The 25,247-nt window shown below is 41.2% G+C and overlaps 1 protein-coding gene across 1 annotated transcript in view; it reads left to right on the top strand.

The window, feature by feature from the left end:
- The window catches only part of MYH15 (myosin heavy chain 15), a gene marked incomplete at its 5' end in the record, with an annotated part of 154,815 nt that overhangs the window by 99,153 nt on the left and 30,415 nt on the right, over positions 1-25,247 (top strand). The window contains 5 exon segments of the mRNA XM_082719582.1: positions 1,848-2,085; positions 2,087-2,173; positions 2,177-2,198; positions 4,316-4,440; positions 8,130-8,245. Of these exon segments, the coding sequence (XP_082575708.1) occupies positions 1,848-2,085; positions 2,087-2,173; positions 2,177-2,198; positions 4,316-4,440; positions 8,130-8,245 (588 nt within the window).

The raw sequence follows: 25,247 nt of genomic DNA, 5'->3' as shown, positions 1-25,247 counted from the left end.
AGGTTGGGGGAACCAGGTGGTGGGTATTAGAGAGGGCATGGATTGCATGGAGCACTGGGTGTGGTGCAAAAATAATGAATACTGTTATGCTGAAAATAAATAAAAAATAAATTTAAAAAATATGTTTAGGTTATACAATGTGATGATTTGATATGGGTACATATGGCAAAGTCTTTACCACAATGTAGTTAGTCAATAGATCCCCTACCCTATGTAGTTACAATTCGTTGCCGTTAAAGCTCTACTTCCACAGCAATTTTCAAATGTAAAGACAGGATTATTAACTGTAGTCACTAGGCAGTATCTCTTGTTGGGACTCCTGGGTGGCTCAGTCAGTTTAAGGGTCAGAGTTTTGGCTTTGGCTCAGGTCATGATCTCAGGGACCTGGGATTGGGAATCTGTGCTCCCTGGGGAGTCTGCAGGAGATTTTCTCTCCTTTCCCTCTGCCCCTCCCCACCTTGCATGCACACCCTCTCTCTCAAATAAATAAATAAATAAATTTCTCTCTTTCTCTCTCTCTTTCTTTCTTTCCTTCCTTCCTTCCTTCCTTCATTCTTTCTTTCTTCTGAGAGAGAGACAGAGACAGCATAAGCAGAAGGAGAGGGAGAAGCAGACTCCCCTCTGAGCCAGGAGCCCAATATGGGGCCTGATCCTAGGACCCCAAGATCATGACCTGAGCTGAAGGCAGACACTTAACCATATGAGCTACCCAGCACCCCTCAAATAAATAAATCTTAAAAAAAAAAAAAAAAAAAAAAAAAAAAAAAAAAAAAACCTTCTCTTAACATTTAAGAGAAACGAAGCAAAGTTGAGAAGTTACTACAGTTAGAAAGCCAGCGAGTAAGTAGTTGTTAGAGCGCAGATCCCTCCTGGATGCTGAGCACAGATTAGTTTTTGTAGGATTCCCCCCCGCCCGCAAAAGGGGGCTTTATGACCACTTTGGTCTGATGGGCTACCTGTGTGGCACATGTTCATTCCTGAGGACATTTTTCTCTTTAATAATAGTAGATCAGAAAGAGCTTTGGTACACACACTACCTTTCATCTAAGAAATGTAAAGAATGGGTAAGAACGGGGCTGCCAGCCTCCCTGCAGGAGATGGGAGCAAGAGAACACATTGCATCCATCAGAAAGCCTCAGGGCACTGCGTTGTGCGGATGGCAGAGGAGGCACTTTAATAAACCACTCCATCTCAGAGGATGCTGGAGGGCCAACAGCAGGGGCTAGAATCCCCCCCTGAGAGCTGTGGGATCTGTGAAGTGAGCATAACAATGGGACGGATTTGAGTATGTAAATTTGAGAAGAGCAGCTGAGGTGGAGAAGGAATTCAGAGGAAAGACAGAACTTTAGCATGTTTAGGAGCTACACGGTAAGAGAGAGAGAGAATGAGCAGGAGAGAACCAAAGAGTGTTCCTAGAAAACAATGTAGCAGGGAGATCTTTAAAGACCAGAGGTGCCTAAGAACTTTTAACAGCCGCTTACTGTTGGTGGGCTGTTCCATACAATCTTCTGCTTTCTCCCACTTCTTCCTGAAGTCATTGATAAAGTCTGGATTGCTGACAGAAGGTTTAGGGTTAAGCAAATACTTATAGGTTTAGGGATCCCGAGTTCCAGGACCAGGTTGGCAAAGGCTAGGGGAAGATAAAGCACACCTGGACATCCGGGTTCTCTAGGCACACAGTGGTCATTTGGAGATGTGAGTTGCTGCTCTTGCTTTGGTACCTCTCAGCCGACCTCAGGGGTCTCCCTGCTGTGTACCCAAGCGCTGCTGTAATCCAGGACACACTGGGGGAGGACTCTGAGGGCTGTAGCTTCACTTGCCTTTTGCTTGGGGTCTCCCCTTCTCAGGAAGAAGCTGGCCATGGGGTTGCAGAAGGCTGCTGAAGCCATGGGGGTAGCAAATGCCAGATATGCCTCCCTGGAGAGGGCCAGGCACCAACTGCCGCTCGAGCTTGGGGACACCCTGTCCGACCTTAGGAAAGCCCGCTCCTCAGCAGCCATGCTGGACGAGAAGTGGCAGCACTTGGACAAGTGCCTGGATGGCTGGAAGCAGAAGCAGGAGGAGTCACAGGCCATGCCAGGGGCCCTCTCAGAAGGAGGCCCGGGCCCTCAACACTGAGCTCCTCAAGGTCAGGCAAGCCTACGAGGAGAGCACTGTGAGCCAAGAGATCCTCTAGAGGGTGAAAAAGAATCTCCAAGGTACTCTGAGCAAGGCTTGGAGCCAGAGTAGGAGCAGGGAGGTGTGGGGGAGCCCTCAGAATTGTCATGGTCCCACTCAGGTTTTAGCTTTTCCATTTTTAATACTTTTTTTTTTTAACTAGGGTTATTATTTATTAAATTCTAAAAATAAGACTACTCTCCTACCTTAGCCTCAGGTTCACTTTGTCAAGAAAGCCACTATGAAGAATTTCTTTATCATCCATAGCCTGACCAAGATTTCCCATGCATAAATGCATGCATGTATTATTCAAGTTGTGCAGTATTCTACACCTCGTATTTTTTCATTTATCAAAATAATATCTAATTTGACAAATATTTCTATGGACTATGCAATGTGTCGGGCTCTGTTGCATACACAACCATTCCTTATTTAATTCTCAGAACAGTCTTATGAGTTGGTTTGTCTGTAAAATGCAGATTGTATTAAGTCCTATAAGATCAAGAACTTATCCAAATGCACAGTCAATCCAAAGCAGGTGTGAGATCTGAGCCCAGGCAGCTTGACTCTAGCCTATCCACACTTAATCACGGGCTCTACCACTGCCCACGTGCTTCGTGATTCTCTTTTCAGGTCTGTCCCTGGAGGCCTGCCACGTGATTGCTGACAGTTGCAGAGTGTTGTATTATAAGGATGAGCAACACTTATCGAACTAGACCTCGTTCAGCTTAGATACAATTTCTCACAGCTACAAATAATCCTCTACAATATACTCTAGACATATACCTGTGGATATGGGCTAATGTTTCAGAAGGGGTAGCTTCCTAGAAATGAAACTGCTGGACTAAAGGAATGAATTGCTAAATTAGGAGATGCTGCTGCCAACCTACACCAGCACCATGAGTGATGGGCCTGAAAACCCTGAGATGCCCTGGAGAAAGCTCATTGCTCTTGGAGGCAGGAGTGAATCTTGCTTCTCTGTTGGCCTACATAGTCCATGCTCAGTGAGACTGAGCATGAGCACGTGAGAGGTGCTGGAACAGTGGTCAGAGAACTTCAGCTGCATCTGAACTGCCCAGAGGGCTGGTGCAAATGGTGGGTTGGGCCCCCCTTCAGAATTTCTGATTCACTGGGTCTAGGGTGGGGTCTCAGAATTTGTATTTCTAATAAGTTGCCCCTGAGGAGAGTGCTGCTGGCCTGGAGACCACACTTGGGCTGGGTGGAGGCTTGGGCAGAAGTCTTTTTCAAAAGCTCTCCAAGTGATTCTGAGGTATGGTCAGAATGGAGAACCATGGCCCTGAGTTTTCTTTGGAAACCTCTCTTCTGAAGAGGACTTATAAAAGAAGCCTTCATTACATAAGAATTGTCATCTAAAGAGTTTGGTGTTGTAACTTTTCAAAACTCTATCACAGCCGGGGATCTTGGAACCAGAGGAACAGGCAAGCTCTTGAGTTCCTTCCACTACCTCTGGGCGGTGGTTAATTTCCAGAGCTACTTGGCCCTACTCCACTCCTCTCAGTGACTAGATGCTTCCTTCCTGAAGAGGCAGAACTGACAGTAACAATGTTGAATGGTGGAGGTTTTGTCACTTCTGGATGCCTTATTCTGCCTACGACTCCTGTTCATGGGAGGCTAGCCACAAACGCTCAAGCGTTTGACCTCCTTTGGATACTCTGGTCAGTCTGCACTCACACATCAGCTTCTGGCAGGCAGTGACCCAGTTTCTGCTTCAAGTTCCCATCCTGGTGACAGTGGACGGAATGGCAGCCACGGGTCTCAACAGCTAGGCACTTACACCAGAAGTATAGGGATTCCCAGTCTGTGTCTCAGAGCAGCAGCCTGTGGAATCTGACATGGCTCTGACAAGCAGGCCTGCCATGGAAATTTGTACAGGTTGTTCACTGCACGGTACTCTGAGAAGCACCGTCCTCTCCGGTTGTAGCAGGCAACTTTCCGGTGGGTGGCAAGAGACTATACTGAAGAAAAAGTGACTTTTTCAAATTCCAACAAGGGTCGCATAGGTGCCATGGGTGACCTTACCATCAAGTCTCCAAGGATGGCATGACCACGGTCCTAGAGGTACGGTCCACTGTACCTGATATCATGGGTCAGATATCACTGGTTCCTTTCACGAACTTTGCTGTTCTTCCTTCTCCAGAAGAGATGTCTAATCTGACAAATCAGGTGAGAGAAGGAAAGAGGAACCTAAATGAAATGGGAAAGGCCAAGAAGCAGGTTGAGCAAGAGAAGACTGAGGTCCAGGCAGCGCTGGAAGAAGCAGAGGTATTACCTCCGGGGATCAAAGAAGGTTTTTGTCATTGTGTGACAAAGCAAAGTAATAGCAGCAGCAGCAGCAGCAGCAAAAGCACACTCCTACAAGTGTTAACTCTGTGCTGGGGACTAGGCCCAAGGCTCGAGACACCTTACCTTGGCAACCATTGTCCCATTTCACAGATGAAGACACTGAGGACCAGAGGGCAGGGTGAGCAATACTGGATACAAATCTACCAAGTGTAATGAAAAATAGGAACTGCAACTACCTTCTTTATTGATTTATCCCCTGTCCCTAGACCCTCACTGTTCAAAACTGAGCCCACGGATCAGCTGCTTGGAGCTGCCTTGCCCTGGAGTTTGTAAGAAATTCAGACTCTCAGCCTTCTCCCCAGCTCTGCTGAGTCAGAATCTGCATCTTAACATGATCCTTTAGTGGCTCATATTTATACTAACGGCCGAGAAGCACTTGCCTAGAACATGGGCTGGTGTGTAGTAGAGGTTCAACAAATATCTGGTGACTGTTAAATGAATGATTGTCCCTTCATGATATTGAATGATATCCATTGAATGAATATCAAAACACTTCCTCCCCCAAAAGATTTAGTTTTAAAAGTGAGATTCAAAATGATATTCTTAAACATTTGTCCTGAAAGCTTATCTTTGTACAGATTGTTTGGCAGGATCATTTTGAGTGTTAGGGATTAAAAGTTCAGGAACAATCTCTGACCTTATCCCTGGGTATGTGCTAAGGATTGAACAAGCCACCGAGACTTTTTGCCAAAGAGGGTGAACTAAAAGGAGTCATCTGTCACGGTCACTAAGCAGTTAACACATCCTGCAAAGCCTCTTTTCTCAGAGCTGAGTTTTATCTTCTTGACCCTCCCTTAGACTAAGCATCCATCTGGTACTTAAAACGCAGCCTCCACCACTCACCTTCCAACTGAGAAGATGATTTTTTTTTAAAGATTTATTTATTTGTTTGAAAGAAAGAGATAGCAAGAAAGAGCATAAGCAGGGGGAGAGGGAAAAGCAGACTGCCCAATGAGCATGGAGCCCAATGTGGGACTTGATCTCAGGACCCCAAGATCATGACCTGAACTGAAGGTGGACACGTAACTGACTGAGCTACCCAGGAGCTCCAAGAAAATTATTTTTAATTGGCAAAACAGTCCCTTTTAAACAGAGCCTTTGGAAGGTATGATCATGGAAAATTAGACTTCAAAGGTCTGCTCCACGCCAAACAATGTCCATTAAGTTCATGTTATCACTGCATTTCTGTAAGAGACCTGACAGACAGAAGATGTATCCACAGTATCCTGCATATAGAGCTGTCAAGTGGATCGCTTTTTTTTTTTTTTTAAGATTTTATTTATTTGACAGAGAGAGATCATAAATAGGCAGAGGGGCAAATGGGGGTCGGGGTGGGGGGGAGGAGGAAGCAGGCTCCCCACCTAGCAGAGAGCCCTATGCGGGACTAGATCCCAGGACCCTGAGACCACGACCTGAGCTGAAGGCAGAGGCTTAACCCACTGAGCCACCCAGGCAGCCCAAGTGGATGGCTTTTGACACAGCTCTTGCCTTTTTATGCATAATTGTTTTCCTGAGGTCTTTACATTTTACATAGAATCCTTTCAGTTGGTAGTGTCACCCTACCAGGCTAGTCCTTGTAAAGTGAGCTTTGTTTCATTTTCTTTTTCCCTTTGGTCCTCAGGCCATTCTGGCTAGGTACTTTCTGAAGCCACCACCCTAACCTAAAGAAGTAAATTTCATGGTAGAAATTTCAAGCACTATGATGAGCCAGTGAGAGATATGATTGGCCGGTGGGAGGGGTGCAATTTGAGTCCCATGTAACACAGAGACGTTTCACTTAGTGAAGGGACTGGCACGTCACAGGCCATAGCGCTCATACCACTTACCACCACTAGATGGCATTATATTCTATTTGCATTTTCTCAAGTTTTGTCTTTTACAGCATCCATAAATACTTCATCAACTTGGACAAGTATTTGTAAAATTGGGTTATTTGTTTTCCTGGGTGAGCCTTTATGAGAAACTTTATCATATTAGTTTTGAAGCCACAAAACTCAAATTATCCCAGGTCACCTTCTCCAAAGATTGTTTCTCTGTGAATTCTAGAGGGTGAGAGGTGACAGTTTCCCCTGAAGGAAGGGCACCATTTCCTTGCAGGAAATTGCTCTCCAAGCATTGGTTTTTGATTTATTTTCTTTTATATTGAAGGTAGTGTTGAGGGAACAGCAGCAAGGCCTTAAGACATATTAAAATTAGTAACATCTTTCTTATTTTTATCTTGAAGTTGCTACTCAGTTTTACTTTTTACTTTTGTTTGTATGTGGTAACCACCCCAGAAAAGGCTACAAAAATTACTCCTGCCTCAGGACTATCTTCCAGGTGATAAGCAGATTGTTGTCACACCTTAAGTTCTTTATAAACATCTTCCTCAGTATTTTCCAAATATTTTGTTTGTTTCTACTTCTATATAAATTGTGTCTTTGGAACAGGCTTTAAAGATTTAATCAAAGCTACACTTTTAAACTTGAATCACCTTTATAACATCCCTGGCAGTAATTGCCTTGCCTATGTTTAAATACTCAAAGGGACGGGAGATTTCCCTAGCTGTCAAAGCAATCCATTTGAAGTAGTATTAATAATTATGGTGATGATGGCTCACACCGAGTGTTATGTGTCAAGTACATCCTAAATTCCTTTATTGTTCTTCCTTTGACAATATTTGGATACTCGCCTGTTTCCTGCTCTCTGAATGCTTTCAACTTTTTCGCTATTCCTCCATGATGTCCAGAATTAAATGGAAGATTCCAAAGTCGGAGTTACCATTATCCTTGCTCTAGCTTTGATCCACTTATTGATTCATCCTGAAGTTGAACTATATTAAGCGAAGCCAAGAGTAATAAATTAAAAAGTTTAAATATAGTCACAGACGAGATTGAAATTTTAAAAAATGCTTTTGGTTGGGGGCGCCTGGGTGGCTCAGTGAGTTAAGCCGCTGCCTTCGGCTCAGGTCATGATCTCAGGGTCCTGGGATCGAGTCCCACATCGGGCTCTCTGCTCAGCAGGAAGCCTGCTTCCTCCTCTCTCTCTCTGCCTGCCTCTCTGCCTGCCTCTCTGCCTACTTGTGATCTCTCCCTGTCAAATAAATAAATAAAATCTTTAAAAAAAAAATTAAAAAAAAAATAAAAAATGCTTTTGGGCGCCTGGGTGGCTCAGTGGGTTAAGCCGCTGCCTTCGGCTCAGGTCATGATCTCAGGGTCCTGGGATCGAGTCCCGCATCGGGCTCTCTGCTCAGCAGGGAGCCTGCTTCCCTCTCTCTCTCTGCCTGCCTCTCTGCCTACTTGTGATCTCTGTCTGTCAAATAAATAAATAAAATCTTTAAAAAAAAAAAACTTTAAAAAAAAAATAAAATAAAAAATGCTTTAGAATTCTAGTTCCTGAGCTATATAGCAGAGAGCCCTAGGAATGTCAAAGCTGTAAGTGACATGACAAACAAAAGCAGTCACTTGTCTCTCATCCTGTTCCAATCTTCGGGGACCTGATTTGAACTTAGAGCTCTCCCAGCAACTCCAAAGAGAGCTACGATAGTGACATACATTTTGAGGGGGAAAAAAATTTTTGTGTCCAAAAAGTAGACTTAACTTGGTACTTTTTTAATTTATGTCTTTCAGGGAGCTCTGGAACGTAATGAAAGCAAGATTCTTCGCTTCCAGCTTGAACTCTTGGAAGCTAAAGCGGAACTTGAAAGAAAGCTTTCAGAGAAAAACGAAGAAATAGAAAATTTTAGGTATCTGCGATTATTCTGATGAGCAACATTTGCATATTCCAGAATCCTTGACTGACTAGATCATGCTGTGTTTGGAAGCCTTTTTGGCCTCTGTTTGAACATTTCCAAAGAAACCAAGACAGTTTAACCCTACACCAGCACCTTTCTAGTGAGCTCACCACTATGAGTATGAAGGCACATCTTTATGCAATTATTGCATTATTGCCTGTTTTTATGATTTTCTTATATTCGAGCAGCTTCTGTTCTCCTAGAGACTCCAGATAACACATCCAAAGAAGTATAATCACATGCAAAAGGACTGGGGGCATTGCCCAGTCTCTTTCTCAGGCATTCGAGAAGCTGACGGATAATGCGGAAGGGTGGAGGAAAGGAACCAAAAAATGTGATGTGGTACATTAAAATTAATGTCAGATCAGAGTGAAGTTTTCACAGAGCCCCTCCCCTGTGTGTACCTGTAGCCATTTGCGTGGAGAAGGGCAGAAGCCAGGAGCTAAGCCGCTTACTGAATCCCTGGTGGAGAGGCTGAGTCTTAATAGTCAGGAAACTGAATTAGACAGGACTCACGGGTGGCAGGAGCTTTTCTTAGCTTCCTTATAACAAGCTGATGACTTTAGACATTCTACTTCTTAGCGTCTCAGTGAAGTGAGGGGATAAAAGCAGCCCCATACATGTCACAGAAGGTGGTGAGGAAGATCAGTGAGCTGATGTTGGCAAAGCACTTCACACTGTATAGATCAAAGCACAATTATAAACACATGGAATTCACTATGATTATATTATTTATCCGATCTGTTCCATTAAGTCTATGCCATATGTCAGCAAGGAAAATCATCTGAGTCGGAGTTTTGAGTGGCAAGTTGCTTTCAATGTGTTTGTTAAACAATTAAAAAAATTGTTAATATATTCACTAGAACTGGCTTCTTTCCTGTAGCCCAAATTCAGACAAAACTCCCATGGGCGTCATTTTTTTAATGAGGCCATCAAGCCACATTTGGCCCTCTGTGTGCTTTGAGTTACCCTTGTTCTCACTCACTAGCATTTTTCCCTCTCGAGGACTAACTGTGGGGATGAATTCTGGTCGACTTAAGAGGCTCTGAGTCAGTGTCTAAAAGAATTTTTTTTGATGAAGGGCAAAACATCGGGCCTTGATACTTGCCCTACTTCCTTCCGTGAGGAACAAAAACGAACATTTCTTTGTGCAGTTAAAAAAACTCATTTCAGGTAACGTCAAGCCTGCACCTATTAATAAACCAAGCTGAGAAAAAATGAATCCTCCGAGAGTCTGCGTCTTGTCAGGTACATCTGAATGTCTTAGAGCCGTTCACCAATTATGATAATCTTACTGCAAAGGAAGTGGAGATCCAAACAGCCAGGGCTGGAAGAAGAAAGAGCGAACCCTAGCTTGAAGCCTTGAGGGGCCTGAAAAAGGAAGGGGCGGGCTGGAGGGTGGGGCGAGCTCGTCAGGAGTTTTAGTTAATGATTCATAATAACTATAATAGGTACATCCGGAAAGGAGAGATGAGCCTCTCTTACAGAATATCACAGAGGCTCTAGCAGACGTTTCTGCAGAAGGGCTCCTCCGTGCAAGTGCGGGTTGTATCTGGATGCTTTGGTTTGAATCTGATGCTTTCATGGGACTTCAGGGCAGGGAGGCCAGTGGGTCCCAAGGAAGTGAAAAGAGTGGCAGGGGCAGAGGGGGAAGCCCAGGCAAAGCAGAGCCTTCCAGCAATCAAGGATAAGCCAAGTAATGTTCTAGAACTCGAGGAGAGCATTGCCTGGGCCTGCTGAGGTTCTAGGTCTTCGGTCCACATCAGCCTTGGGAAAGGCCACAGAAACTAGAGACCTGTGGAAGGGACCAGAGAAAGCAGCAGAGACCCGAGTCGAGGGCAGGGACCTGATCGCGCTGCAAGTGGCCTGATGCATTCAACTCCTCTGCTATCTTTAGGTGAGGACTAATCCTGAGGGAGCTGGAGTCCTGTTGGTGGGGAAAAGTAGAAGCAGCTGGTGTGTGTGTCATATGTTCCACTTGTTAAACACATATTTGAGCACTTCACATTGGCCAGACACTGTGTCTGCTATTCTTGCCGGGACTTCCTAAACTTTTATGGATTCAGTAGGGCTTTCTTTTTTAAAAAAAAGATTTCTACAAAGGCTCTGATTAACATAACTGGAGGTAGGGAGGTGATGACACTGTTGCTGATGGGAGGAGAGGAGGCATGTTGGTGGCTGGCTTTGGTCTCCCCCGTCCTAGATACAGGAATGATGGCTCTTAGCAGGAAGGCTAGCGAGTGGCTGTAACTGTGACCCAAGTCAGGTTCTAATAGAAGACTCAGAACTGGGTTGAAAACAAGTGGGTCAGGTGTGTCTTGAATTTTCAGAGACCACTGAATGTCTCCCTCCTCCAGCTCAGGACAGGGAAATGCTGGGATGTGCGAGGGCCCAGGGTACACCTGCCTTGTCTTCAGCTCTCTCCAGACACACGCAGAGACGTGCTGGGAAGCTTTTGGGAATGAGGCACTGAAATTCCTTACTCTGTCAAAATGCATTAGTTTGCTTTGGTTTGATCACCTAGAGAAAGGTTGAACAAAAACTTCTGTATGGGATCAGATAGGGTAGGGGAGTGGAAAATTCTCTTTACCCACTTTGGGTCTCTGGCTGGTCCTAAGAATTAAACTGACTGAAGACAGAGTAGCAGGAGAAAAGTATACACATGTTATTGAATTTTTACGTGCACAGGGGGCGCCTTCACAAGAGGATAAATACCTGGAGACATGACCAGAACAGGAAGACATAGAAACCATGAACTTGTGAAGTATTGACAAGGCATGGGGATTTGGGCCAGGGGTAGCAAATGCTGAAGAATTAGCAAGGTTTGTTTATATAGCCTTCTTGGCCCTAAATTCCGCCTTTGGTGGTAAGGAGGAGTCCCTTCCTTCTGTACAGGGGGAGGGTATCCTTCACATGCGAGATTTATGTACTGCATTCAGCACAGAAGGGCAGAAGTATTTAGAGCGATCTTCCTGGTTTTGTTGTTTTCTTGAACTCCTTGAGCTTAAGAAATTTAATATGCCATGGTGCCACAGTTTGAGCTAGCAACCCCCAAGCAGCATCAGTAGTAAATATTTGTGGCTTGCACAGGCCATAGGGTCTCTATCTCTACTCAACCTTGCAGCTGTAGCTTGAAAGCAACTGTAGGCAACAGGAAATCAAATGGGCATGGCTGGATTTGGCCCATAGCTTCTCGTTTGCCCACCCCTGGCCTCTAGCCTTGCAGGATCTGCTAATGCTCTATCATGTTTTCTCTCCCTTTGGTCTGTTCTTCAGAACTCAGTGATGTCAAACTTCACACGCAGTCTTAATTTATAAGCACCATCAAACTTAATTTCGTTTACTGTCTGAGTTTCTGCCAGAAGAATATGTTTAAGTCTTTTCTCGTTTCTAAGTAAAATATTTTAGCATGTCTTAAAAAACAGGATCTCAAACACAGACATGGTATTTAGTCAGGAAAATATCTGTTAATCATTTTAAAGCTAAATCCTATATATTAGAGTTAAGGAAAGTCTTACAGTTCTCTGATATACATGAATAAGATCTTAAAGTTGGGGTTTTTTTTTTTTTTTTGTAATTCTAAGGGTTTTTTTTCAAGATTTGAGTTTTTTTTTTTTTAATTCTAAATTTTAAAAAATATACAATGTTGTCTTAGTTTCGGGTATACAATACAGTGACTCAACAGTTCTGTACAGTACTCAGTGTTCGTCACAGTAAGTTCACTCTTAATCCCCTTCACCTATTCCACCCAGCCCCCACCCAGCTCCGGTTTGGTAACCATTAGTTTGTTCTCTGTGTTATGAGTCTCTTTCTCAATTTGTCTCTTTTTTTCTTTGTTCATTTGTTTTGTTGCTTGAATTCCACATATGAGTGAGATCATATGGTATTTGTTTTTCTCTGACTGACCTATTTCACTTAGCACGATACCATCTAGATCCATCCATTATACCCTATAGATTGATACGGGAGTCCATTCTTTTTTATGGCTGAGTAATATTACACACACATACATCTTCTTTATCCATTTATCTATTGGTGGACACTTGGGCTGCTTCCATAACTTGGCTATTGTAAATAATGCTTCAGTAAACATGAGGGTGCATATATCTTTTCAAATTAGGGGTTTTGTTTTCTTTGGGTAGATAGCCAGTAGTGGAATTATTGGGTCATAGGGTAATTGTATTACTAATTTTTTAGGGAACTGTTCTCCACAATGGCTGCACCAGTTTGCATTCCCACCAACAGTGTATGGCGGTTCCTTTTTCTCCACATTCTCACCTAAAATTTATTATTTCTTGTGTTTTTCATTTTAGCCATTCTGACAAGTGTGAGGTGAAATCTTATTATGATTTTGATATGCATTTCCCAGATGATGAGTGAAGCTGAGCATCTGTTTATGTATCTCTTGGCCATCTGCATGTCTTCTTCGGAGAAGTGTCTGTTCATGTCTTCTGCCCATTGTTCAGTTGGATTATTTGGGGGTTTTGGTGTTGAGTTATGTAAGTTCTTCAGATATTTTGGATACTAACTCTTTATTGGCATGTCATTCACAAATGTCCCTTCAGTGGGTGGTCTTTTAGTTTTGTTGATGGCTTCCTTTCCTGTGTAAAATCTGTTATTTTCAGATACTCCCAATAGTTGATTTTTGCTTTTGTTTCCCTTGTCAGAAGGGATTTGTATCCTATGACTTTACTGAATTAATTTATCAGCTGTAGTAAATTTTAGATTGAGTCTTTAGGGTTTTCTATATGTAATATCATCTGTAGATCATGAGTTTTACTTCTTTACCACTATGGATGCTGATATGGATGCCTTTCTTTTGTTGTCTGATTGCTGAGGTAAGGACTCCCTACTCTAGTACTGTGCTGAATAAAACTGATGAGAATGGACATCTTTCTCTTGTTCCTGATCTTAGGAGAAAAGCTCTAAGTGTCTCACCATTGTGTATAATGTTAGTTGTGGGTTTTTCATATATGGTCTTTATTATGCTCAGGTATGCTCCCCATAAACCCACTTTGTTGAAACTTTTTTTTCATGAATGGATGTTGTTCTTTGTCAAATGCTTTTTCTCCATCAATTGAAAAGATCTATGGTTTTTATCCTTTTTCTTGATGTTGATGTGATGTATCACATTGATTGATTTACAAATATTGAACCACTCTTGCATCCCAGGAATAACTCCCACTTAATCATGATGAATGATTTTTTTCAATGTGCAGTCTAGTTGGATTTGGCTTGCTGATATTTTGTGGAGGATATTCACATCTATGTTCATCAGAGATACTGGTCAATAGTTCTTTGTTTTTGTAGTGTCTTTATCTAGTCTTGGTGTCAGAGTATTGCCAGCCTCATAGAATAAATTTGAAAGTTTCCCTGACTATTCTATTTTTTGGAATAGTTTGAAAGATTAAATATTGATTCTTCTTTAAGTGTTTGGTGGAATTCACGTGTGAAGCCATCTGGTCCTGGACTTTTGTTTGTTGGGAGTTTTTTGATTACTGATTCAATTTCAATGCTGATAATTGGTCTGTTCATATTTTCTATTTCTAAAAAAGAATTTTTTTCCTATGTCCTGAATTGGTTTGGGGACGTTATATAAATTCCTAGAAAGGAATTTATCCGTTTCTTCTAGGTTATCTAGTTTAGTGGCATATCAATATTCATAATATTCTCTTACAATCCTTTGTATTTCTTTGGTGTTGATTATTATTTTTATTTTGTTTCTGATTTTGTTTATTTGAGTCCTCTTTCTCTCTCTTTATGATGAGTCTGGGTAAAAATTTTTCATTTTGTTGATCTTTTCAAGGAACTAGCTCCTAGTTTCATTGATCTATTGTTTTTAATTTCTATTTTGTTTGTTTCTGCTCTACTCTCTATTATTTCCTTCCTTCTACTGGTTTGAGGTATTGTTTGTTCTTTTTCTCGATCCTTTAGGTGTAGGGGTAGGTTGTTTGAGATTTTTCTTGCTTTTTGAGATAGTCCCATATTGCTATAAACTTCCTTCTTATAGCTTTTGCTGCATCCCAAAGATTTTGGGATGTTTGTGTTTTCATTTTCATTTGTCTCCATGTCTCCATTTTTTTTTATTTCTTCTTTGATTTTTTGGTCGACCCATTCATTATTTGGTAGTATGTTATTTAGCCTCCATGCATTTGTATTCTCTCCAGATTTTTTCTTCTGATTGATTTCTAGTTTTATAGCATTGTGGTCAGACAAGATGCATGCTAGGACTTCAATCTTTTGAATTCATTGAGATTTGTTTGTGGTTTAATATGTGATCTATTCTGAGAATGTTCTGTGTATAACTGAAAAGAATGTGTATTTTGCTGTTTGGGGATGGAATATTCTGAATATATCTGTTAAGTCCATCTGGTCCTGTGTATCATTCAAAGTCACTGCTTCCTTGTTGATTTTCTGTTTGGATGATCTGTCCTTTGCTGTAAGTTGAGTGCTAAAGTCCCCTACGATTACTGATTACTATCAATTACTTCCTTCATGTTTGTTATTAGCTACTTTATGTATTTGGGTACTCCCATGTTGGGTATGTACATATTTACAACTATTATATCTTCTTTTCAGATTGTTCGCTTTATGATTATACAGTGTCTTCCTTTGTCTCTTTGCTTTAAAGTCTATTTTGTCTAAATATAAGTATTTCTACCCTAACTTCCATTTGCATGGTAAATGCTATTCTCCCTCTATTTATTTTTTATTACAAAGTTTTATATAGAAAGTAGTTTAGCTGTTTTCGCTCTCAATTTTGGCAAATATTTATAATTTTAGTAACTAAAGATTGTCAGTGCCCTCTTTCCTTCCCTAGGATAACTGCCCCCACGAAGTCTTGAGGAAGTCAGCTCTTGCTCAGTGGTGGATCAGGGTAGTGGTGTGTTGATGGGGGTTCCCTTCTCTCTTGTGTGGGAGGCTGCATTTGCCTCTGCTGTCTAAAACCCTGACCTCAGAGCTAAACTGTTGCAGGGCTCCCAGAGTCCCAGAAGCTGGCCTCTGCTCAGATGGGAAGGCAGAAGGGTTGCCCCTCTCTTGTTTCCTCTCCCTAGGTACCCTGAAGTGTCTCAGCCAACCTCCTGCCCTGCCCCACCATCCACTGTGCCCTAGAGACCAATCCATCCATGGGTCTCTGGGGAAGCTGCCCCTGCTTTCTCCTGGGGGATCAGCCTTTCCACTTCTCTGCAGGTAGCTGCCCAGGGTCTCTGTCAGGTGAGAAACTCAGCTCATTGCCTGAAGCCCCTTCTCCATCAACAGAAGAACCTGGAGTCCTGGTTAAAGATGGTGTAGATCGCCAGGTTAAGCAAGCTGTTGCAGTAGTTTGGCAGTAGCCAATCCAGAAAAGGAACTTGTAGAGCAGGTCCGCACCTGGCATGTCTTGGGGCAGATGCCCTGCAGGCTGTAGCTGAAGGGGAGCCAGCAGAGCAGCAGCACACCCATCACCACAGTGTGAAGGTAAAGTACTCTTGTGCACCTGGGCCACTGAGCCTCAGAACACACTGCTGTGGTGCTGTGCACCTGGCACCCTGGCAGCACAGAGAGAACAGGGAGTGTGAGCTGGCATCTGACAGGCACCTGCCAGAGTGCAGACCTCCAGCAGCCAGCACTCCCAAGTTGACTCTGGCCAGACCCTGGCGTATGGGTGGCCGTCATCCCCACCCACATCAGGCTTCTGTCTTCTGGCTCTTCTTACAGTTGCATAGCCCCAGTTGCTGCATCCAGCCCTCTTTCTGTAGTCCTGCAGGCACCTTTGTGGCCTAGGGTACATACATGCTAAGCATGTGCATGTATTAGCATGCTAAGCATGCTAAGCTTGGCCCTATAGCAGATGCTGGCCTAGACCAATCCCATGGTGAGGCCGTGTGGAAAATGAAGCTGTTGCCGCAGGGCTGAATGTATTCTTGTCCTTGTTGAGACTGCATTATGGGTGGGTGGGGTTGTCAAGCTGGCAGTAGAGCCGGAGAAATGGTAGGAAGATGGCAGCTAAGATGAGCCACATGACCACATCCATCCTTTCACCTTTAATCTGCAGGCATCTTTAGGACTGAAAGGAGTCTCTTGTAGGTGGCATATAGAGGGGTCCTGCTCTTTTTTCCAGTCTGTCACCTTATGTCTTTTGATTTGACCATTTAGTCCATTTACATTCAAAGTAATTATTGATAGGTATGTACTGATCACCATTTTGTTACTTGTTTTATGGTGTTTTTGTAGTTCTATTCTTTTCTTCTCTTGACCTTTTCTCTCATGGTTTGCTGGATTTCTTTAGTGATATATACTGATTCCCTAATCTTTATTTTTTGCATATCTATGACTGGTTTTTGATTTATGATTACTATCATGTTTATATATAACATGCATATGGCAATCTAGATTAAGTTTATCGTCCCTTAAGTTTGAACCCATTCTTTATTCCTCTCCCCTCCATGTTTTAGGTATATGGTGTCATACCTTATACCCTTTTTTTTTTTTGAGATTTTATTTATTTATTATTTTTTAAATTTTTTATTTTTTATAAACATATATTTTTATCCCCAGGGGTACAGGTCTGTGAATCACCAGGTTTACACACTTCACAGCACTCACCAAAGCACATACCCTCCCCAATGTCCATAATCCCACCCCCTTCTCCCAAACCCCCTCCCCCCAGCAACCCTGTTTGTTTTGTGAGATTAAGAGTCACTTATGGTTTGTCTCCCTCCCAATCCCATCTTGTTTCATTTATTCTTCTCCTACCCACTTAAGCCCCCATGTTGCATCACCACTTCCTCCTTTCAGGGAGATCATATGATAGTTGTCTTTCTCTGCTTGACTTATTTCGCTAAGCATGATACTCTCTAGTTCCATCCATGTTGTCGCAAATGGCAAGATTTCATTTCTTTTGATGGCTGCATAGTATTCCATTGTGTATATATACCACATCTTCTTGATCCATTCATCTGTTGATGGACATCTAGGTTCTTTCCATAGTTTGGCTATTGTGGACATTGCTGCTATAAACATTCGGGTGCATGTGCCCCTTTGGATCACTACATTTGTATCTTTAGGGTAAATACCCAATAGTGCAATTGCTGGGTCATAGGGCAGTTCTATTTTCACCATTTTGAGGAACCTCCATGCTGTTTTCCAGAGTGGCTGCACCAGCTTGCATTCCCACCAACAGTGTAGGAGGGTTCCCCTTTCTCCGCATGCTCGCCAGCATCTGTCATTTCCTGACTTGTTGATTTTAGCCATTCTGACTGGTGTGAGGTGATATCTCATTGTGGTTTTGATTTGTATTTCCCTGATGCCGAGTGATATGGAGCACTTTTTCATGTGTCTGTTGGCCATCTGGATGTCTTCTTTGCAGAAATGTCTGTTCATGTCCTCTGCCCATTTCTTGATTGGATTATTTGTTCTTTGGGTGTTGAGTTTGCTAAGTTCTTTATAGATTCTGGACACTAGTCCTTTATCTGATATGTCGTTTGCAAATATCTTCTCCCATTCTGTCAGTTGTCTTTTGATTTTGTTAACTGTTTCCTTTGCTGTGCAAAAGCTTTTGATCTTGATGAAATCCCAATAGTTCATTTTTGCCCTTGCTTCCCTTGCCTTTTGCGTTGTTCCTAGGAAGATGTTGCTGCGGCAGAGGTCGAAGAGGTTGTTGCCCGTGTTCTCCTCAAGGATTTTGATGGATTCCTTTCGCACATTGAGGTCCTTCATCCATTTTGAGTCTATTTTTGTGTGTGGTGTAAGGAAATGGTCCAATTTCATTTTTCTGCATGTGGCTGTCTAATTTTCCCAGCACCATTTATTGAAGAGGCTGTCTTTTTTCCATTGGACATTCTTTCCTGCTTTGTCGAAGATGAGTTGACCATAGATTTGAGGGTCTATTTCTGGGCTCTCTATTCTGTTCCATTGATCTATGTGTCTGTTTTTGTGCCAGTACCATGCTGTCTTGATGATGACAGCTTTGTAATAGAGCTTGAAGTCCGGAATTGTGATGCCACCAACGTTGGCTTTCTTTTTCAATATCCCTTTGGCTATTCGAGGTCTTTTCTGGTTCCATATAAATTTTAGCATTATTTGTTCCATTTCTTTGAAAAAGATGGATGGTACTTTGATAGGAATTGCATTAAATGTGTAGATTGCTTTAAGTAGCATAGACATTTTCACAATATTTATTCTTAAAATCCAGGAGCATGGAACATTTTTCCATTTCTTTGTGTCTTCCTCAATTTCTTTCATGAGTACTTTATAGTTTTCTGAGTATAGATTCTGTGTCTCTTTGGTTAGGTTTATTCCTAGGTATCTTATGGTTTTGGATGCAATTGTAAATGGGATTGACTCGTTAATATCTCTTTCTTCTGTCTTGCTGTTGGTGTAGAGAAATGCAACTGATTTCTGTGCATTGATTTTATATCCTGACACTTTACTGAATTCCTGTATAAGTTCTAGCAGTTTTGGAGTGGAGTCTTTTGGGTTTTCCACATAGAGTATCATATCATCTGCGAAGAGTGACAATTTGACTTCTTCTTTGCCGATTTGGATGCCTTTAATTTCCTTTTGTTGTCTGATTGCTGAGGCTAGGACCTCTAGTACTATGTTGAATAGTAGTGGTGATAATGGACATCCCTGCCGTGTTCCTGACCTTAGCGGAAAAGCTTTCAGTTTTTCTCCATTGAGAATGATATTTGCGGTGGGTTTTTCATAGATGGCTTTGATGATATTGAGGTATGTGCCCTCTATCCCTACACTTTGAAGAGTTTTGATCAGGAAGGGATGCTGTACTTTGTCAAATGCTTTTTCAGCATCTATTGAGAGTATCATATGGTTCTTGTTCTTTCTTTTATTGATGTGTTGTATCACATTGATTGATTTGCGGATGTTGAACCAACCTTGCAGCCCTGGAATAAATCCCACTTGGTCGTGGTGAATAATCTTTTTGATGTACTGTTGAATCCTATTGGCTAGTATTTTGTTGAGTATTTTCGCATCTGTGTTCATCAAGGATATCGGTCTATAGCTCTCTTTTTTGGTGGGATCCTTGTCTGGTTTTGGGATCAAGGTGATGCTGGCCCATAAAATGAGTTTGGAAGTTTTCCTTCCATTTCTATTTTTTGGAACAGTTTCAGGAGAATAGGAATTAGTTCTTCTTTAAATGTTTGGTAGAATTCCCCCGGGAAGCCATCTGGCCCTGGGCTTTTGTTTGTTTGGAGATTTTTAATGACTGTTTCAATCTCCTTACTGGTTATGGGTCTGTTCAGGCTTTCTATTTCTTCCTGGTTCAGTTGTGGTAGTTTATATGTTTCTAGGAATGCATCCATTTCTTCCAGATTGTCAAATTTATTGCCGTAGAGTTGCTCATAGTATGTTCTTATAATAGTTTGTATTTCTTTGGTGTTAGTTGTGATCTCTCCTCTTTCATTCATGATTTTATTTATTTGGGTCCTTTCTCTTTTCTTTTTGATAAGTCGGGCCAGGGGTTTATCAATTTTATTAATTCTTTCAAAGAACCAGCTCCTAGTTTCGTTGATTTGTTCTATTGTTTTTTTGGTTTCTATTTCATTGATTTCTGCTCTGATCTTTATGATTTCTCTTCTCCTGCTGGGCTTAGGGTTTCTTTCTTGTTCTTTCTCCAGCTCCTTTAGGTGTAGGGTTAAGTTGTGTACCTGAGACCTTTCTTGTTTCTTGAGAAAGGCTTGTACCGCTATATATTTTCCTCTCAGGACTGCCTTTGTTGTGTCCCACAGATTTTGAACCGTTGTATTTTTATTATCATTTGTTTTCATGATTTTTTTCAATTCTTCTTTAATTTCCCGGTTGACCCATTCATTCTTTAGAAGGATACTGTTTAGTTTCCATGTATTTGGGTTCTTTCCAAACTTCCTTTTGTGGTTGAGTTCTAGCTTTAGAGCATTGTGGTCTGAAAATATGCAGGGAATGATCCCAATCTTTTGATACTGGTTGAGTCCTGATTTAGGACCGAGGATGTGATCTATTCTGGAGAATGTTCCATGTGCACTAGAGAAGAATGTGTATTCTGTTGCTTTGGGATGAAATATTCTGAATATATCTGTGATGTCCATCTGGTCCAGTGTGTCGTTTAAGGCCTTTATTTCCTTGCTGATCTTTTGCTTGGATGACCTGTCCATTTCAGTGAGGGGAGTGTTAAAGTCCCCTACTATTATTGTATTATTGTTGATGTGTTTCTTTGATTTTGTTATTAATTGGTTTATATAGTTGGCTGCTCCCACGTTGGGGGCATAGATATTTAAAATTGTTAAATCTTCTTGTTGGACAGACCCTTGGAGTATGATATAGTGTCCTTCCTCATCTCTTATTATAGTCTTTGGCTTAAAATCTAATTGATCTGATATAAGGATTGCCACTCCTGCTTTCTTTTGATGTCCATTAGCATGGTAAATTCTTTTCCACCCCCTCACTTTAAATCTGGAGGTGTCTTTGGGCTTAAAATGAGTTTCTTGGAGGCAACATATAGATGGGTTTTGTTTTTTTATCCATTCTGATACCCTGTGTCTTTTGACAGGGGCATTTAGCCTATTCACATTCAAGGTAACTATTGAGAGATATGAATTTAGTGCCATTGTATTGCCTGTAAGGTGACTGTTACTGTATATGGTCTCTGTTCCTTTCTGATCTACCACTTGTAGGCTCTCTCTTTGCTTAGAGGACCCCTTTCAATATTTCCTGTAGAGCTGGTTTGGTATTTGCAAATTCTTTATACCCTTTTATTTTGTGAGTCCTTTAACTGATTTTTATAGATACACTTAATTTTACTGCTTTTGTGTTTCCCAATTTTCTCATTCCTACTTAGTCTTTCCACTCAAAAAGTCTCTAACATTTCTTGTAGGGATGCTTTAATTGTCAAGAGTTCCTGTAACTTTTGTTTGGGAAACTCTTTATCCTTCCTTTTATTCTGAATGGTAGCATTGTTGGATTGAGTAGTCTTGGCTGTAGGTTTTTTTCTTCCAGCACTTTGAGTCTATCATGCCACTCTCTTTTGGCCTGCAAAGTTTCTGCTAAAAAAGCAACTGATAGGCTTATGGGGTTTCCCTTGTATGTAACTATTTTCTTTCCTTGTTTTTAAAGTTCTCTCATTATCACTACTTTTTGCCATTTTATTTGTGTGTTTTGGTGTAGATCTCCTTGGATTGATTTTCTTGGAGACTTTCATTGCCTCCTAGATCTGGATTTCTCTTTCCCCAGATTCAGGAAATTTTCAGCTATTATTTCTTCCGATAGATTTTGTGCCCCCTTTTCTCTCTCTTTTCCTTTTGGAATCCCTATAATGCAAATTTTATTATGATTGATAGTGTCACTGAGTTCTTTAGGTCTATTAGCAGCTTTTATTACTATTTTTCTCTCTCCTGTTCAGGTTGATTTCTTTCCATTACTCTATCCTCTAGGTCACTAATTTATTCTTCTGCTTCCTCTAGTTTACTATTTATTCCCTCTAGTGTATTTTTAATTTCAGTTACTGAGTTCTTCATCTCTTTCTTTTTTATGTTTTCTACCTCTTTATTAAGGCTCTCACTGAGGTCATCCACTCTTTTGTGGGTATCTTCATGACCATTACTTTAAATTCTCTTTCAGGCATATTGCTTACCTTGGTTTTGTTAAGCTCTTCTGTTGTGATTTTGTCCTATTCTTTAATTTGGGACATATTCCTCTGTCTCCTCAAATTTTGTCTAATGCTGTGTCTGTTCCTATGTGCTAGGAAAGTCAGCCGTGTGTCTGCTCTTAAAAGTAGTGGCTTATGAAAATTAGTAAATAAATTTTCCCTTATAACCCAGGCATTTTTTCTTTTTAATTTAAATTTTAGTTAGTTAACATACAGTGCAATATTGGCTTCTGGAGTAGAATTCAGTGATTCATCACTTACATACAACACCCAGTGCTCATCACAACAAATGCCCTCTTTAATATCCATCAATCATCTAACCCCATTCCCCCACCTGCCTCCCTCCATCAACCCTCAGTTTGTTCTTTATTGTTAACAGTTTCTTATGGTTTGTTTCCTTCTCTCCTTTTTTACCCCTCCCCCTATGTTTGTATGTTTTCTTTCTTAAATTCCACATATGAGTGAGATCATATAGTATTTATTTTTGTCTGACTGACTTATTTCACTTAGTATAATACACTCTAGCTCATCCACATTTTTGCAAATGGCAAGATTTCAGGGGTTGTGTGTGTGTGTGTGCGTGTGTGTGTGTGTCTGAGTGATTAATATATATCCCACATCTTCTTTATCCATTTATCAGTCAGTGGACATTTGTGCTCTCTCAATAGTTTAGCTACTGTTGATAATGCTGTTATAAATTATAGGGGTGCATATACCCCTGGAATCTATATTTTTGTATTCTTTGGGTAAATACCCAATAGTGCAATTGCTTGATCATAGAGTAATTCTATTTTTAACTTTTTGGGAAACCTTCAAACTGTTCTACAGAGTGGCTGCACCAGTTTGCACTCCCACTAATGGTACAAGAGAGTTCCCCTTCTCTGCATCTTTGCTATTTGTTATGCAGTCTCTTTAAGGATGGGGTTCAGTTTTCCATTTCTCTTGCAGAAACTATCCCAATGATTTTTAAAGTTCCACGTGCCAAGCCCAATTGTAAGAACTCGTGAAGCCAGGCCCCTCTGGTTTTCAAAGCCAAATTTTATGGGGATTTATGTTTCCCACACAGGTTCCTCATGCCTGGGGTGCTTAGTATGAGGGTCTGTTTCCCTTGTCTCTATATTTCTCAATACTGTGGACAATCCCACATGTCCATTTAGGTCCCAACAATGTCTCTGCCCTTCCTACATTCTTCCATGTGGTCTTTTCTCTACTTCTATTTATGTAAAATCAGTTCTGCCAGTCTGTGTATTGTTTTCTAGTTTATTTACATTGATGTATTGTTATCTAGTTGTATCCATGGGATGAGGTTAGCTCAGGGTCCTCCTATTCCTTCATCTCCCCTAGAAGTCTGTACCATATCTTCTTTATCCATTTACCTATCGACAGGTACTTGGGTTGCTTCTATTCATGGCTATTGTAAATAATGCTGCAATAAACATAAGGGTGCATCTATCTTTTTGAATTAGTGTTTTTGTTTTATTTGGGTAAATGTCCAGTAGTAGAACTACTGGATCATATGGTAATTCTATTTTTGATTTTTTTGAGGAATGTCCATACTGTTTCGCATAGTGATTGCACAAATTTGCATTCCCACCAACAGTGCATGAGGGTTCTTTTTTTCTCCTTTTCATCCCTAACCCTTATTATTGTTTGTTTCTGAGTTTAGTCATTCTCAGAGGTGTGGGGTAATATCTCACTGTGGTTTTGATTTACATTTCCCTGATGATGAGTGATGCTGAGCATCTGTTTTTGTGTCTGTTGGCTATCTATATATTTTTTTTGAAGAAATGTCTACTGCCCATTTTTAATCAGATTATCATTATTATTACTTTTGGTGTTGAGTTGTATAAGTTCTTTATATATTTTGGATCTTAATCTATTACTGGGTATATCACTCGAAATTTCCTTTCCTATTCAGTAGGTTGCCTTTTTGTTTTATTGATGGTTTCCCTCCTTAAGTTTTAAATTTTTATACTGATTTTTTTTCTTTTGGTTTCCTTTTTCAAATTGTCTTCCACATTTCTGGGGGTGAGGGCAAGAACTTCTTACTATATTGTTCTGGTCCTGAGTGCTTCATTTTTTTTAAAGGTACTTGGAGGAGTTTTCATTTTAAAACATAACTATACATGAAATGTATTGATCGTCTAGAGGCCATTCTCTAAGCCTGTATCCTATCCAAGCCTCTCAAACCACAGTAATTTCTACTGTCTGCAGGCTCTCATGAAGATTCATAAACAACTGTAGAAAAATACAGTTTGAAACATTGTTTAAGTAAAATGTATCTCTGTACAGAGGATTTTGACACCAAACTAGGAATACTTTTGTTCCTGCATAAGGATAGTCGGCTATGGCGAAAATAAGTTTCCTCGCTGTAAAACAAAGAAGAGTCTTAGAGCTTTTAGTAAGCGTCTTAGAGCTTTTAGTGATTTTGAGAATGTGAGTCCCTGTGTGAGTCTGCTTAGGCTGCCATAATGAAACACAGACTGAGTGGCTTAAATGCATAAATTTATTTTCTCACAGTTCTGGAAGCTGCAAGTCCACAATCTAGGTGTTGGCAAGTTTGGTTTCCCCTGAGGCCTCTCCTTGGCTTGCAAATGATGCCCCTCCTGTTGTGTCCTCACATGGACTTTCTTCTGTGCATGTGCATCCCTGGTGGGTTTGTGTATGTCCAAGTTTTCTCTTTTTATAGGGACACAAATCAGATTGAATTCAGCCCCACCCAACAGCCTCATTTTACCTTAATCACCTCTTTCAGAGGTCATGTCTCCAAAGATAGTCACATTCTGAAGTACTGGGGTTGAGGGCTTTGACATATCAATGGGAAGGCACATATTCAACTGTAATAGTCTCTTTTAACTTTATATACTGGCATCCCTGTAGGATTCTGAACTGGAAGCTGAACAGAAGCCCAGGACATAAGAATAGACATGAGAGTCTGACCTCAACTTGCTGGGTGCAGGGACGTGGGGTTAGCAGAGGAGATGTACTCACTCTGGGCTTTACATTTTCCCATATGTTTCCATAACTAGCTCGAGACTTCCTCCCACCAGTGGGGAGAAAAGTGGTTGTGACAAGTGGCCCCTCCTCCTATCATCTAATTGAAAACTCTAACTATACTCCTACCCAATGTGGGCTATATGCCTTGCTGATTGGCCTTAGAGCTGAGGACACAGGTTCAATGACATTTCAGTGCAGACCTAATTCTGATACAAGTTGAGTACATTCTTACTATTTGTGATAATGGGCTCTGTGATGAAGAATAAGAAGGTTCTTCCCACCTCTGTCTTGTCTCTCCAGCACTAAGTCCTGTTTCATAGGGTAAGTTTAACAGGG

Source organism: Mustela nivalis (genome assembly GCF_964662115.1).
Source record: "Mustela nivalis genome assembly, chromosome: 1".
In the NCBI taxonomy this organism is placed as follows: Eukaryota; Metazoa; Chordata; class Mammalia; order Carnivora; family Mustelidae; genus Mustela; species Mustela nivalis.
Note: the sequence above shows the minus strand (reverse complement) of the source record. Positions and strands in the feature narration are given on the sequence as shown.